Raw genomic sequence first — 16,301 nt, 5'->3', positions numbered from 1 at the left:
ATGCACGCGTTCCTCCATTCCAAGGTCTGAAACTCTGAATCCTGTGCAAACACTGCACCTGGTAAATAGCAATCCTTTCACAATCTATATTTACTAGGCATTCAGTTTGCAGTTGAGATTCTGAGTGGTGTCTGAGTCTTTCAACAAAAAATGTAGAGCCTGGTTTAGATTTTGGCAGACAGTGCACTCCACTAGAAAAGCAACAGAGTACCGTGTCTGTCAAACCCTCAGTCAGCTTGCCTCATATAAAGTCGGTGAATAATATGTAATCAGTAAATTGAGCCCATGTTGCCTCAGTCGATGGTATGATTCCTTGGATTGCTCAACAAGTATGGGCCGTTGAAGAACGGACTTTACACCGTCCGCCCAATTTAGAAGTGGATGGTGTAAAAAAAAAATCTTGTCTGTCACCACCAGGAAAGACATGGTGGCGTGGTACAGGAAAAAAACACTAAAACCTATGATTCTCCGAACCCCTCACATTGTGGAACGATACCACCAGGATATAGGGCATTTCATTTTTTGTTTTTCAATGAACAAATTCCCACTTTTGAAGTTTGTTTTTGAAAAACAAAAACTTTTTATCCAAAGGTTTGACGGCTAGCTGTCATGGCTGACGGTACCTTCTGTCAAAGTTTTTCTACATTGATAGGAACCACCATGATGACGGTTACAGTTAATTTAAAGTATTATCTAATGGGTTGTGGAACTACTCTAAATTTGCCAAGCATTGGTCCCTCGGTAAGGCAAAGGATCCCAACAGAGTAAACTACGTTCACTGAACACTAATTAATGTGTTAATTTTCAATTCCTACCCTGGAAAAGGCTGGTAGTCTTGCCATTGATAGGGGCAACTGTGCATGAGTTTCCAGAATGGGTCACTGCCACCAATGAACATGTAAATATATACAATCTATGAGTTTGTGCGTGCTTGCTTACTTTTCCTGGGTGACAAACCGCAATCTCACTCTTAATCCTAAACTAGCACATGCTGTGATTCCACAACATTCTAACAAGTTCCGAATTTAGAAGTACTTTTACTGGGCGTAAAATGCATGGAATCCTGATTCACTTGTCAGTGATGTGTAGTTTACAATCCGAATGTTTATGTACACCTAAAATCAACGTATGTACTAAAAAAATGTGAATTTTGCAAATAAATAATAATAATTGTATTTCACATTTTTCTGTAGTAAACAATGTTTTTTAAAGATTATCTTTCCTGATATTTCAGCTGGAGGTGTGTGCTGTATAAGAGGTGAATAGAGTCATTATTATACACCATTTATAGGTAACATTATGTTTCCTGTTAAGCGACAAAGTAAGACAGTGAGGAAAGGCACAAGGCTTGTTTGCACAGAGGACTGTTGTGGCATGCAAAATGACAGTTCAACAGCTACACCGAGTAAATGCTTGAATTAATCTCAATCTAACAGTAAAGGGTGTGGCTCTACATCAGTAAGGCTGAGCACTTTGGACCAGAACAACAAACTAAATGCCAATATTGAGAAACAATTTCAACCGTTTTGTAAAATGGCGCCTGACCAATGAAGCAATGCAACCATAAGCTCATCAGTAGCTTTTGTTCAAATAGCACATATTGTTTTGTTTTCATATTCCAAAGGAACACACAAATACATACATAGACAACGCAATTAATAATTTTTGTAAGTTGTGAAAATTATTAATTGTGTTGTCTATGTATGTATTTGTGTGTTCCTTTGGAATATGAAAACAAAAAAATAATATGTGCTATTTGAATAAAAGCTACTGATGAGCTTATGGTCGCTTTGCTTCATTGGTCAGGTGTCATTTTTCAAAGCCGTTGAAATTGTTGCTCAGCATTGGCATTTAGTTTGTTGTTCTGAATTAATCTCAGCCACTGGCAGTTGCTCGGGCTACATTGCCCACTATGCCCCTCTAGACAAAGGTCGCCTTATGAAAATCAGTACCTTCCCTGCTCCTCGTGAGAACAGTCCATCCCAAACTGCCAGGCAAGGTCCGCTCCAGAAGGGACTACAAACAACCCCAGACTGGTTTCAATTACTTAGGTCTGATCAGTGAGGTAAAGCTCGATTACTATGGTACAGTGAGCACAAGACCCACATCTGGGCACACCCTTCGCACTCAGTGATTAGACTTATTGCAAGTATTCCTCACATCACCTGTTGTGTGTTTGATGTTAGTAGAACAATGATAATTATTATACCCTGCTCAGGGGTAGAAGGGCAAACTGGGGCTGCAGGATCAGTTGAGGACACTTGCCTCTAACGTTGTGGAGTCCATCCGACTATAGCTCTGGAAACTGGGCCAAGTATAATACCATTAGCACTTGACTCTCAGTGGTAGCGGCGGTGAGCAGTCCAGACTTCTCCGGGAGTATAAAAGGTGTGCTGAAGCCCAGAGCCTAGCAATCACATAGTAACATAATGAAAGAATGTATAGTTCAGGGCATATCTTTACAAGAAAGAAAAATACTTTAACGCACTCTAGAACAAAAATTCATTTGACAGACTCTCTGGTGTCTATCCAGGCAATGCTGTGCCTCGATCGGTATCCTTCGGTCTTCCTCCTTGAAGGTCTAGGGGCCCTCCCTTAATTGTGGTATAAGTTAGCAGTGTAGATATAGCTCAGGAGCAGGTATATCACTCCTTAAACCAGGGTACTCAGTTTTTTGTTTTCAATCTCAAGCTTATCAAAAGCAGTGGATAAGTCCCTGCTGGATTGGTGGAGCAGCAAGGCTCTCAATCATACTTGCATCCTCTCTCCCAAGAGGTTGCATGCCAGCAGGGAGCATCGTCAGTAAATCTAGCTTTGTACGGTGGGTCTGCACTCATGTACTGCATCTGACAGAAGAGGACGCTACAGTTCTGGGCCTTCACGTCCTGAATGGACCAAAAGTGAGTGCAGCAGCAGTTGGACTCACACCGGAGGGGCAGTCCTGTAAGGGGTCATGAAAGGGCTGGGCTCTTGCTTGTCACAAGTTTGGCAGATGTAAGCCACACAGGCACTGTAGCTGCAGCTCCCACAGACGGGCTGATCACTCTGGGAAGTTGTGGCCACATACAGGCCAATAACTCGAGGCAGTTGCGTCCACACATAGGTCTATCCCTATAGACAGCGACAACCATGCGCTGGTCAATTTCTCTACACAGGTGCAATTTGCACAGGCCAAATCTTCCACTGTCAGTTTCTACTGGGCCTGACAAACACTCACGCACCCGACTAGGCTTTGACAATTGTGTTTGCACTGATAGAGGTTCCTGCCTGTAGGCGAAAGGCCCATACACTTGAGTGCTCCAATCGCTTTTTCTCCGTCTCACCTGCGTGCATCAGACACCCTGGACAGAGTGCACTTCTGTCCCCCGGGAAAGACACTTTTCCCGCAAGGTTGGAATACCTTTCCCTCCATCAACATGCATTCAGAACTTCAGGCAATTCAGGACAGTTACAAAGTTCTCCTGGTGATGTCCCTTCAACTCCACCAATATGCTGGTCAGTCAGACACCAGCTTTGGAGCAACTGCAGTCCTGCCGAACACTTCCTTTCTTGGCCATAGACAACTTGGAACTGGAACAAGTGCAGTAGTGAGGCCCAACTTTTATACACCAAAATCAGATATGAGGTATGTATCCACCATCTGCAGGGATAAAGCTAGTTTGAAGTGGTTTCCTTTCAAGTATCCTTCCTAGGCTACTCTCCAGACACAGCCTTTGTGTAGAGTGATGCTTCCTCAGCAGGGGAGTCTCCCAACTGGAGCGGCCACAATATAGGCACAAAGAGGTAGTGGAGTGGTGTGGCTCACTGGTTAGAGGCGGCAGACCCGTAAGCAGAGAACGGCCCGGGACCAGGGTTCAATTCCCGACGCGGCAGGGTCGTGGACCAGGGTCAAAACGGACTCGATAATTCTCGCCTCGGTGCCTACTCTAACCAGGGAACACACTCGGTAACTCTGGGCATTAAGCTTGCCTCATCTCTACAACGGCCCCCCACAGACGCCGGGATGCCTGATTTCACCTTGGAGATACCCAGAAAGGGACCATCTCACAGGGAAAACCAGGACGGGTTCCCCAGCGGTCTTCAGTGCCAGGATACTCCATGGAGTCACAGTGCGCTTTACAAGGACACCCATATTTACATTTAATTTACAGGTATGAGATCTCTGCACTTGGCTGTCATCACCAAAATGGCGTACTCAGAGAATGACAAGGAGGATAGTCCTCACTTAAAGATCTTATCACTCTGCATAACAAAGTCTGCAGTCCCAACCCTCACTCCCTACAAGATACCTAATGGCAGCATTTAGGAAGCTTACTCAGCAGCTCACTGTGAAAGAAAATACCTAATTACATTTCTAAAGGACCACTTTAACCACTACCCTAAAATCAGTGTCTCCTTCCTCCAGCTTCAGGAATGTAAGCACTCACATTCACTGTCTGTGAAAACAACCTCACTTCCATCTTTTGCGATGGGCTGACCCGGGGTACTCAAAATGGAACCCGCAGGCGGCCATTACTCTAGCTCATTCACAGATATACACACACACACCATGAATGTACCCACAGGCTAAAAATACAGCCAAGCATGAGATACACTCAGAATGTTAGCGCTAGGAACCAGAAAGAGAGCATTTCACAAGTGGGCCAGTAGACCTCCATTCCAGTGACAGAGATAAAAAGATCTGGTCACAATTTAGGATTTATGAAGTATGTTACTCTACCACTGCTGCTCTATATGTTAAATCCATGATTGGGACATTAGTCCAAAGACAGTCAGTGAGGACATGCTTGGTGCGTTGTTCAAGGTCACAGGATATATAAAGGACCTTACAAATGTCACGTAATTGGCCAAGACTTCTGCACACATGCTAGATTAGTATGACACCAGGGCGAAAATCAAGAACCCGGATATCAGATACACATAGTCGAGCACTCAAGGGAGGAAAACAAGACCGTTCAACATGCAAATGACATTACCGCCCCAACAATAGTAGAATTTTTTTTTATGGTATTGTATTTGTTCATCCCAAATTTCTTTCTATATTGAGTACAAATATTCAACCTGTTTTGTTCCTTAGGAGCTTTTCCAAGCTTATGGAACAAATTGTTATTCCGGTTCTCAACAAAATGATATAAGGTTTTTCATTTGTTGAAAAATAAAAGATTTAGCGATAATACATTTGTATATTACATTGTTCTCATCTGTGCACGTGATTTTCCAATTACCATTCTCTCTCCAACCTCTCTCCCAATCATGTCCTTTATTCCACCAGTGTGACAGTGTACTTTGGCTTCCCCATTTACCCACCAGCCACACTATGCCACTACATGCCACACTTTCCATTAAAATCCCTGCTATGTCTCAACATTTACTCCATTATTTTAATCATCTCCATCGTCCCCATGTGATTTTTTAATGTCATCCACGATCTAACCTCAGGTGCCTAAAAATTAAAGAGAAAGTATTAATAGTTGATGTAAAACAGGAGAAAGGAAGAGACACGCATGTAGTCTCTGAATTGCATAGTGTGGAACTAGAAAACTTGTAATCGATCCCGGCTTCCCTGCTTGAGCAAAATGTGTGATTCTATTCAAATCTCTCACTTGTGCTTGATTTAATAGTATGTAGTGTTATTCCACCTACAGTAAGAATCTAGGTCACACAAAGGGTGCACAGGACAGATGTCTTACTGGTTAGTTCACTAATGGCATTGCATAAGGCTTGAGGGAGCTTGAAGGTTGTATTATATTTACGAAGATGCATACGAGTGGTGAGTGAAATTATTCATTTTATTTCATAGGATTAAATAGGCACGTCTACATCTAGAGCCTAGGTCTAAAACGGTCATCTCTGGAATCTCGAACCAGACATGACACCAAAACACCACAGGTTGCGGAGAATTCATGTTAAAAAAAAGTATCACTTTTAACAAATGCTTCTCAATGCAGTGATATGGTCAGGTGTACCAAGGTGAAACAGTTCCGCGTGTTAAAGAAAGACACTTTTTTAAACACGTTATCACATTTCCCATTATTTGGACGAATCGCATGCTTCAATATTTTGCTGGCTTGGCTCGTGCATGGCTCTCAGAGTCAAGCTAGATCTTTGGCTCGGCTCTTCTATATGTAGGCGCTCACACGTCCCACCTCTACCATCTGTTATTTTTGTTTGCATATTCGGTGTGGGTGGGTAGGGTCGATGTTTAGCTTTAAATGCGGAGCGGTCGATGTGTCAACAGAATTGGGTGTAAGCAGTCTGGTGCACTACACCACGTGGCTCTTCTTGAAATCGCTGGCTCATCGTAACGGTCGGATGCTTTTTTGTTTCCGAAGGTGTGGTGGGCTGTTCAGACTCTCATTTTCATTCGCCTCTCTTTTCTTCCAGTGACAGGCACACGAATGCGGCCCTTTCCGCTCTCAGCCAAACCGGAACCTGGTGATCAGAACCTTTCTAAACGCTGGCGGTTCTTTTACAAATAATGGAATGTATTCAACAGAGACAACACGAGCAGCCCAGGATAACACAGTGTAGTCAGCGGGGAAGCTGGTACTTCACCCCCCTCCCCCTGCTGTGCTCAGAAGTGCAGGCAGGCACTCTACCGTTGAAATTAAAGAAGGGCAGGTGCTCAGTACTCCAGTGCCTGGCCATTTAAAGCACAAGTCAAATATATTGAACTCTGTCACGTGTCATAGTCTGAACCCTACAGTACGTGCTCAGGTTAAACGACCGACCATGGAGTGGTGTGGCTCACTGGTGAGAGGCGGCAGACCCAGAAGCAGAAGACGGCCAGGGTTCAATTCCTGACTCGGCAGGGTCGTGGACCAGGGTCAGCAGACTCGATAATTCTCGCCTCGGTGCCTACTCGAACCAGGGATCACACTCGGCAACTCTGGGCATTAGCTTGCCTCATCTCCACAATGGCCCCCCACATACGCCGGGGATGCCTGGTTTCACCTTGGAGATACCCAGTAGGGACCATCTCACAGGGAAAGCCAGGACGGGTTCCCCAGCGGTCTACAGCGCGGAGATACCCCATGTGGGGTGATTCAGGCGCTTTACAAGACATCATTACAGTACGTGCTCAGGTTAAACGACCGACCGCCTCACATGGACCTATGATTCACCCAGTATCCCCTATAGTCCTGAGCCGCATAATTTACTATAACCACCCAAATTCATTCTAGCTGCAATCTTAACATGAAAACATATTTATAAAGTGCGGTCATAGGCTTGATGCTTTATAGCCCTACCAGCAGCAGGTATTAATGTTATCCCTATGCAGCGATGCACCGTTTATCAACCTTTAAAAGGTTAAAGGTGAGTGGACCACTGGAAGTGGAACAGGTAGTCAACCCCCTGAGAGGCCTTACTTACCAGGCCATTAAATGGGCGCCATACACAAACTTCCAAGTGAAATTCAAGTGAAGAAGGCAACATTTCTGTCAAAAGCATGTTTTGAAAACGCGCGTAATAAATCATTAGATTTCAATGAAATGGCGGTGCCTTCTGAAGGCGAACAGGGCAAAAAAACTGTATACTAAAGTTAGAATCCGGGAGCAGGGGCCTGTGTCCTCCATCTTTCTGAAATCCAGAGAGCGTAATATTGTATTGGATAATATTTGCACGGAGCGTTTATTGTGCTGTGCAACGGCACGCGGCTGTCAGCACAAGGGCTATGCAAGCACATTACTGTTTACTTAGAACAGCAGCGCAGCATTGGTTCGTGTTCTCTGATGCAAGTAAACAAAACGTGCACCATCCGTGTTTACTTTGGGTGCTAAAGCCGACCACGTTGGGGCCTACAATGTCGTTAATATCACTTGTCCCCGGTGCCACTGCACCCGATGCACTGTTTATGGCTGCGCCCAGCTCAGAATTCAGGAGGCAGTGACCCTGAATTGAATGTAATTGCAAGGGTGCCAGGGGCCCTAATGCATGAAATGAAAATGGAAACCCCGCTACTGGTTTTGCATTAAAAACACCCCAAACATGTAGGTTTTGCCAGGTGTCACGGCACCTGATGTCACAGCCTTAATGCTGGTGTTCTGCAAGCCTAGCAAATGGTCATTTACACCCCCCTCCCTTACACACACACACACACATTTGCGCAACTCACCTCCTTAGCCCCCCGGATGAGTTTGCGCACCGCGTCCTTGCAGCTGTAGATGCACTCTCCATAGTTGGGCTGAAAGTGCACCTCGGCCCGCGTCACTCCGCGGTAGGACCCGGCACAGAAGGCGGGCCAGCCGAGCTCCAGCGCCGGGGGCTCCACGTCAGAGCGGTCGGGGAAATACGTGACCGAAGAGCAGTCCATGGAGGCGGACAGCAGGGACAGATCGGCCCCATCCTCGGCGCCGGGCAGGATGGCAGAGGCCAGGATGGCATCGATCTCCTCCTCGGACAGGAAGGCGACCACCTTCTCCTTCTTCAGGAAAGCCCAGAAGGCGTCCCGCCCCCCGGCCAGCAGCTGCTCCACCGCCAGCCGCTGCGCCTCGCTGTACAGGTCCCGCTGCAGCAGGGCAGCCTCGTCCCACTGCCGGGGCCAGAGGTGCCCCGAAGGCAGGTCGTCCAGGCACTGCGACTGGTTCGCCATGAAGCCGAACCCGGGAGCCTCAGCAGGGCAGCAACAGACAGACGGAAGGGGACAAGATAGACAGGTAAATTTAAAAGCCAGTGGCAGGGACCCAGCTAAACTAGTTGCCTCAGCCTTTATATGACATTTAAATACAAACACCGCGCGCTCCTGCAGCTATTGGTCCGCTGACAGCCTGCCCTCCTCCCCGGGCCCGGCCCCCGTCTGCCAACTCCAACCCATCGCGCCGCGCCCTGCCTACCGCTCACCTATTCCCAGCCTCTTACCTGCCCCCGGGCCCTCACCTGCACACCCCGCCTCCCCTGTGACAAGCGCCCAGTCTTCAGAAACCGTCCCATCTCCTTTTGTGCTGCTAATCCCGCGTCTTGGTCCATTCCCCCGTTGGCGCTGCCCCAGACCCCCGCCCATTTGCCAGCCACGTGACGCGTAATCCTTTACTGGTACTTTAGTGGTGCCCGCCCGGCTGCAGCCCTTTCGTTGTACCCAGTCTGTTTATACCAGGCTTGATCCACAAGCCGAGCTCATGGGAAGTATCAGCTTCGGCCTTCCACGCTTTCACCAGCCTCTCTGTTTACTCCCATGTTTTCTTGTCTTCAATCAAAAACCTCCTTCCTCTGTTACCTGCCCTCTTCTGCACTGCCCCAACCACTAACCCCAGACCCAGTTCCAGGATTCTGGGCGTAGGAGGGCCATGAAGGAACATGGATGGGCAATGAAAAAGAATGCAAGAAATTGGCAAAATGCAAACTTTTAAACTTTGCTCTTAGCAGGTCGGGTGCTTTCTCATTCTCTCCGTGTTCGCCTTAATGGGTGCTTGCCTTCTAACTCCTGTCACTTTTTTTCTCCCAATGTGTTAAGCCAGCAGTGACTATTCGTGGCTGTAGTGTCACAGTCATCCGCAACACTTTTTATTTCGGTAATTAAAAATACCACAACATCATAAAACAGTTATTATTTTAAAATACATTCATAATATTAACATAATAAATTAAAAAAACGTATTACTAAGCCACACAGTTCCCTAAGGTCAATCCAAATGTTTTAAAATCGTAAAATCAATTGGTGATTATCAGTTGTACACCTTAAAAGTTCCTAGTTTTTCAAATTTGGCAGCTACTCCCGCTTTCTTCTGTACAAACCAAAAACTCATTATAGACCTCGATATTCCAATCACAGAGGCTCTTGTGCTTGAGGCACGTACCCTCTTCCGGGTCACTTGACCCGGAAGAGGCTCTTCTTGTGTTCCTGCCCACTTGATGCCACTAAAGGCACCACGCCCCCTAGGAGGGGTGGTGCCCGTCATTGGGGTCAGCACATCTGTCTGGAGGATTCTAATTGATCAGGTTAGGCAGCTACTCCAATTTTTTCCCATCCAAACTATATACTCATTAAAAACCTCGATACTGCAAACACCATTGGGGCCGAAGCATCTGTCTGGATGATTACATGCCTCCAGATGCCTTGTGACACCTATACGTCTACAGATTGGGATTATCCACCTGGGCCCTCACCCTCCTACAGGCCTGGCAGAAAAACAACATATGGGCTATAGATTCTCACACATGATGGGCAGCCCATAACAACACAATTAGATGACTTGGCATATCTTGAGGTGAAAGTGCAGGGTGGCAAAGTGCCATATCTGAAGAGGATGTAAAGTTTCCTAGCCTGGTTTGGTTCTATATCTAAAAATGACTCTGCACAATAAAAATCCTTTATCAATACAAAATCGCCTGTTAATTTACCCAAAGTTGATGAGGTTAGGAGTTTATCGAGCCGATAAGATCTAAACAATGATTTTAATTCAATTACTGAAATAGAACAGCAGTTTCCCCTGGGGTCTGTCTACATTTACTAAACCCCATTCAAAGAACATTTCTCTGACATGTCTCATCCAAGGGATATCTGCGGTAGCAGGATACCTAAGGATTTCCTCAAGTCTGTTACAGTAGTATGTCAATTCGGGGTGACCCAAATTCTCCTTCAAAAAATTAGACGTTGAGTAGTGGTGGAATGCTAGAGGGAGGCAAATAAATTGCTGGGGTGGGCGGGAAAATTGACAAGCCAAACTCCATTGTGGGAAGGCGACCTCCTGAAGGAGGTGGCAACACTAACAGGCTTCGGGAAGTGGAGACTTATTGGGATCGACCACCTGGGAGATGTGTGAAGGGGGAAGGTGCCCCTCACTTTCGAAACCTTGCAGCAGGAATAGACCTTGCATCAGACACAAAAATACCACTACCTCAGTCTTGTACAAACCCTGCAACGACACATCCAGCAGGGTACCCCCCTTCTGGACTACTCTCCTCTGGAGGATAGGTTACTCCTTGACCCTATCACCGAAAAGCCAACCTCTGCAGTCTACCGTAAGCTAATAAACAATATGCCAGATCCCCTTGTGGCCCTGAGAGCTGCATGGACTGATGACCTAGGGAACTTGGACGACACAGATTGGCAGGAGGCAATACAGAGTCCTAGGGAGATTGCAGTGCAGTCTCGCTTTAGATTAGTACAAACTAAAATACTGCATCGTACATACTACCCACGCACACACCTATACACCTGGGGAAAAGCGCAGACTGTGCTCTGTGTCAGGGGGTGCCAGCAGGAAGGTACTTTCTTCCATATCCTTTGGGAGTGCCCTGAGATAGTCAGATACTGGGAGGAGGTGACGGAGGTGTTGTTCAGAGTCTCCGGGGTACAGGTCCCGATGGATGCTAAATGGCTCCTCCTTATGATAAAACCGACTCAAATTTGCCCAGACACATGGGAATTTGGCTTGCCCTGGGAGCCGGGGTCGCCAAACGGAACATTGCGAGGCGATGGGAAGCCCCCTCTCGGCCTTCGCTGAGGGAATGGAAACATGACCTCTATTGGTGCCAACTGGCCGAGGAAACTGTATACCAAGGCAGAGGTTGTGCCAAAAAGTGGGAGAAAATATGATCACCATGGTGTAAATACAGAGGGGGATGTATTGTAGCGGATCAGCATCCTATATAGTACAATTATAAGAAGAAGTGACCCTGAACTGTCTAATGAAGGATGATCCGAAGTAATTCTTGTATATTTGTTCTGCTGCAGTGTATCTTATTGGTGACCATGTATCCTTCTGGGAGCCCTGAGTGTTTCCACTGTAATTTTAATGATATGCAAATTAAGGTAACTTTATTACCAATGGTCGATTGAGCTAAAAGTTAATAAAAAGATTAAAAATAAATAAATAAATTAGACGTCTAATTGCCGCCCCACTCCGAGAGAAGTCTAAGACCGACATGAAACCTCAGGGGAATCCAGCGGGTGCTGACCAGAGTACACAACACCTGCCTTAAAAACTGATTTTCCACCATATCTAGCTGTTTGATGTTTTTGTGGCCCCAAAGTTCCGCTCCGCACTCTATGAGGCTACCCCCAGGGACATATATGAATAAAGCTAGAGGACTGGAGAAAATGGTTTCAAGTGAAGCCCTTGATAAATCTTCATCAGGCCACCAATCTGCTGTTCTAAATTCAGCCTCCGCATGGAGATATGTTGGGTCCATTCCATCTTCCCGTCTAAAGTAACACACAGGTAATCAAAGGTGTAGACCAGCTCGAGTGGTTTCCGATTCAGCGTTGGATTCGATCGAGAAGTATGGCAAGGATTAAAAACCATATACTTGGTTTTGGACACTTTATCTCTAGTCCCCAGTCACTACAAAATTTGCTAAATTGGTCCAGTACACACGGAATCCCCATAGGGGACTTAGCAAGGACGAGGGTGTCATCTGCAAATATAAGGGAAGGAACTCTCATGTTTGCTAATTTAGGTGCATCATTGTCACATTCATTTAAACAATTGGCACTGCTATCGAAGATTACTTTGAGTTTAATGGCAATACTGGCACTAACAGATTGACAGACTGGGATGCCTTTAAGGTGAACATCAGAGGTCATTGATTGGGATTGAAATGGAATATTGGCAAGCAGCTTAATGGCGACATCGCCTGTATCGAATGCACACTTATATGACACGAGACTCAGATTGGTGCATGACCCAGCACATACCTGTCTATTGGCGGAGGTGCACCATGAAAATGCCTCACTACTGGAACGGCTGCGCTGTCTTAACTATACTGCACATTCCTCCCGCACCCATGCTTCATTGAACTGCACGGGTTGGAATGCTGGTGTGGCTGATACGTCAAGACCAACCGAGAGACCCTACCCTAGCATTACACTCTTCTACAGGTCGCCTCCTGTATACCCAACTCGACATACACACTGAATTGACATGTCATTACACCTCATTGTACCAAACGGTAATGGAAACTCGCAAAGGACAACATTGATGCATTCTTCTCCACGGTTCACTTGCCCAGCATTGCACCAGAACTTCGGGCAGAGCGCGATGACCCCATCGCTCTCACTGAAATCCAGGAGGCCATCAGGGCCCTAGCAACAGGCAAGTCCCCGGAGCCGGACGGCCTACCGTCTGAGTTCTATAAAGCTTATGGCTATCTACAAGCCCCGCATCTACACACCCTGTATGGGGTGGCCCTTTGGCTTCCTGCCTTCCTGCATCCCTTCGTGAGGCCCTGCTCCTCTCCTTACGCAAGCTAGACAGAGATCCTAATGCCCTGGGCTCCTACCGGCCCTTGGCCTTACTTACCACCGGCTACAAGGGTATGGTCAAGGTTCTTGTAGACTGCCTCATGGCCCTGGTCCTGTCATTGGTCCATCTGGACCAGAATGGGTTTGTCCCAGCTCACAATACCTCTCTAAACGTACAGCACTTCTTCTGTGTCTTCAAATTATCCCTGCATTGAAGGCCTCATTCCGGGTGTCTGGTACTGGACCTTGAGACAGCTTTTGATTCCCTAAAATCAGCCTTTTTATTTGCCGCCTTGCCTTGATACGGTATCGGGAGTCACTTTCTTGCTTTATCCAGCTGCTCTACACCCAATCACTTACTAGAGTCCGAACAGGTTTCTATATATTCAACCCAATTCAAATACACAGGAGCACCCACCAAGGTTGCCCACTCGCCCGCTACTTTTCTCCTTCCCATACAACTGTAAAATGTGAGTCCATACTAGTGTTGATGCCCGGATGGCTGGCGCAAGTCGCCTCTTAGTTCCCATTCTGAATAGTTACCAAATAAAGAGACGGGCGCTGGGAGCAGGAATCACAAGAACAGGATTTATTACTCGAGGAGAGCCTGTCATTTCGGACACGAAACACAGTGTCTTTCGGGAGGTGCTCTAACAAGTGAACTGAAACGTCGTCTTTTATACCTTACAGAACACTTAGCATTACAATCAAGACATTGTGAAACACGGAAAAGACATCCCCATGATCCTCGTGTCAATCCTACCCCACATATGTTCACAATAGGGACCCTTGACCTGCTGATAAGAGGGGAGGGTAATCACGCAGCTGAGTGTTCCGTCAACGTTTAGGATGTGTGCGCCTGATCATAACCCAGGGGGTGGGGTGGCCAGGATCAATAGTGGGTCCTTTGAAGAGGAGTGATTCCATACAATAAGCAGTAAACAGTATCTCCTGGCTTAGGCGATGACCTCAGACATGTGTGGACAGTCAATCGCGGAGGGAGGGTTTACTAACAGAGGGGGTATTCATGAAAGGAAAGGAGGTGCTGGTCAGGCGCGGCCGTGATTCCCAAGGACAGGGTCTTGCAGAAGAAGAAGGTTTATGACTTGCCCGTGTGAGGGAGAAGGGAGGGGGAACCAGGGTGGACACAGGGACAGAGTCGCATAGAGAGAGAGGTCTTATGACTCGTGCGAGAGAGAGCAGGGGTAGTCAGGTGCAGCTGGGGAGGGCTATGTCGGCTAAGGCGAAGGATGCCTCTTCAAGAGGGAACGGGGGTTTGCGTGGGTCAAGCAGGAGGGTTGCCTTTCAGGGCAGGGTCGCGCAGAGGGAGAGGGTTTCATAGTCTATGCATGTGAGGGAGGGGGGGGTTCAGATACGCGCAGAAGGGAAGCCGGTGATTGTAATGAGCAGGCAAAAAAAGTCCAGGGTGCCTAAAATGGCTGTCATGTATATATGGGTACGGGCCTTTACTGGCAGAGTGATGCGGTCAATATTTTACGGTATTCATGGTGCTTGCAGGGAGAGGAGTGGGAAAATGGGGAAATGAACGCTGTTTATGTACATCAATTTCTCAAATTTCCACAGTCGCCCCTTTTTACATTACAGAGTTCATTTTTGTAATTGATGGGGGTACAAGTAAACAGGCGTTGTTGAAGAATTAGCATTTGTCAATACAAACATTGGCATATAATTATGGACAGTTGATGTGATGGGCAGAATGCAGCACATAGGAAATTGCATTTGTCGAGTTCCTATCATTTCAAAAACACTACATAGCATAAATGTTTCTGACTTAAAAAGGTGACCAATGAACATTTTGACCAAGTAGTTGAGGGCGGAATTCAGTTCAGTACACAAGATCTCTTCGTCACAGTGTCTTTTTAGCAGTGAGACATCACTGGTAGGCTCCAGTCCGTATCCTTCAGTTGGCGCTGTTGAGCACCGGCGGTGGAGCTATAGGTCCAGCTCGTATTCAACCTTTCGCGTTGCAAGGTGCGGTCTGTCCTCTGCTGTTAGACCACAGTCCTGTTCCCTAACCAGTCCTTTTAGTGGCGCCTTATGCTCGGCACCTATATTTCCGTGGCAACACCCTATTCCCACCTGAATGCCGTTCTTCCTTTTGGCGTGAAGTCACATGGAAAAGAGGGTGCGTGTTGTTCAAACAGTCGATAGGAGAGAGAGCGGAGTTGGGTCAGAGTTCCTGGGACACACAAAAGAGACCAAGGGAGCAAAGGATAACAAGCAGGCAAGCCCATCAATCGGGCCCAAAGAAGGGGGACGGAGACTCCAAGCACACGTGGGTTAGCAGACGGAGGGCTACAGGGCAGCCCGTCATTTTTCATTTTCCACGTTTGAAATTGCTGTCTCGTCCCGTATCTTGTTGCTCTGCAGCTCCACCTTTGGTCGAGGTCACATGTGTCTCGAGGTCTGCAGCTAGGCTGTACGTCACGTCCGACCCTTCTCCTCCGGTGATCGTAAATCTTTGAATAGGTACAAAACAAGCTTTTAGAGAACTGACAGAAGAAGTCATTTATGCAGGTGAATTCCTCCCTCAATCCTACGCACTTGGGAGATACGCTCATCGGTCACAGTCAGAGGTCTATTACCAAGCAGTGCATATGTCAACATTCCTACTGTGTTCATGCCAAGTGTATTCATCGTCTATTCATGACATAAATGTATAGAAATAATATTCCCATCAAGCTTCCAGTGGAGACTTGCCTTTCAAAACCCGAGCCTTTAACAGTCTAACATTTCCCTTCAAGGCTGGCTAACCTTTTCAAACAGGGCGGGGGCGCTATCATCGAGAGTCACGTAAAACAGGTTTTTCTCGAGGGACGACAGTTACTCATGGTCATCATGTTTATATCCGGGACAGCAGCTGGGGTCAATCAAATGGGGCGGGGATGCTTCGGGCATTAGCGCTTGGGTACAAAGGGAGTGGGGTAATCTGGGCATTGGGGGTCAATCTAGACATTGGCGCTTGTTTCTAACAACAATAAAAAATAGAGTGCCATTGACATATAGTTCCCCTTTTAAGAGGGCCAGATTAGGGGGCCATAGTCGTCTTACCTGTCCTTTCTTTCTTAGCCAATTCGAGTTCATTCATTTTGTAGAA

The 16,301-nt window shown here is 46.8% G+C and overlaps 1 protein-coding gene across 1 annotated transcript in view; it reads right to left on the bottom strand.

Annotated features, from left to right (window-relative positions):
• SACK1D (scaffolding CK1 anchoring protein D) overlaps positions 1-8,698 on the bottom strand; it is a 58,665-nt gene extending 49,967 nt beyond the window's left edge. The window contains exon 1 of the mRNA XM_086932267.1: positions 8,117-8,698. Coding sequence (XP_086788393.1) covers positions 8,117-8,593 — 477 coding nt within the window. The 5' untranslated portion in view covers positions 8,594-8,698. The remainder of the gene's footprint in view (positions 1-8,116) is intronic.
• Positions 8,699-16,301: the final 7,603 nt, after the last annotated feature.

Source organism: Lissotriton vulgaris, chromosome 7, assembly GCF_964263255.1.
Source record: "Lissotriton vulgaris chromosome 7, aLisVul1.2, whole genome shotgun sequence".
In the NCBI taxonomy this organism is placed as follows: Eukaryota; Metazoa; Chordata; class Amphibia; order Caudata; family Salamandridae; genus Lissotriton; species Lissotriton vulgaris.
Note: the sequence above shows the minus strand (reverse complement) of the source record. Positions and strands in the feature narration are given on the sequence as shown.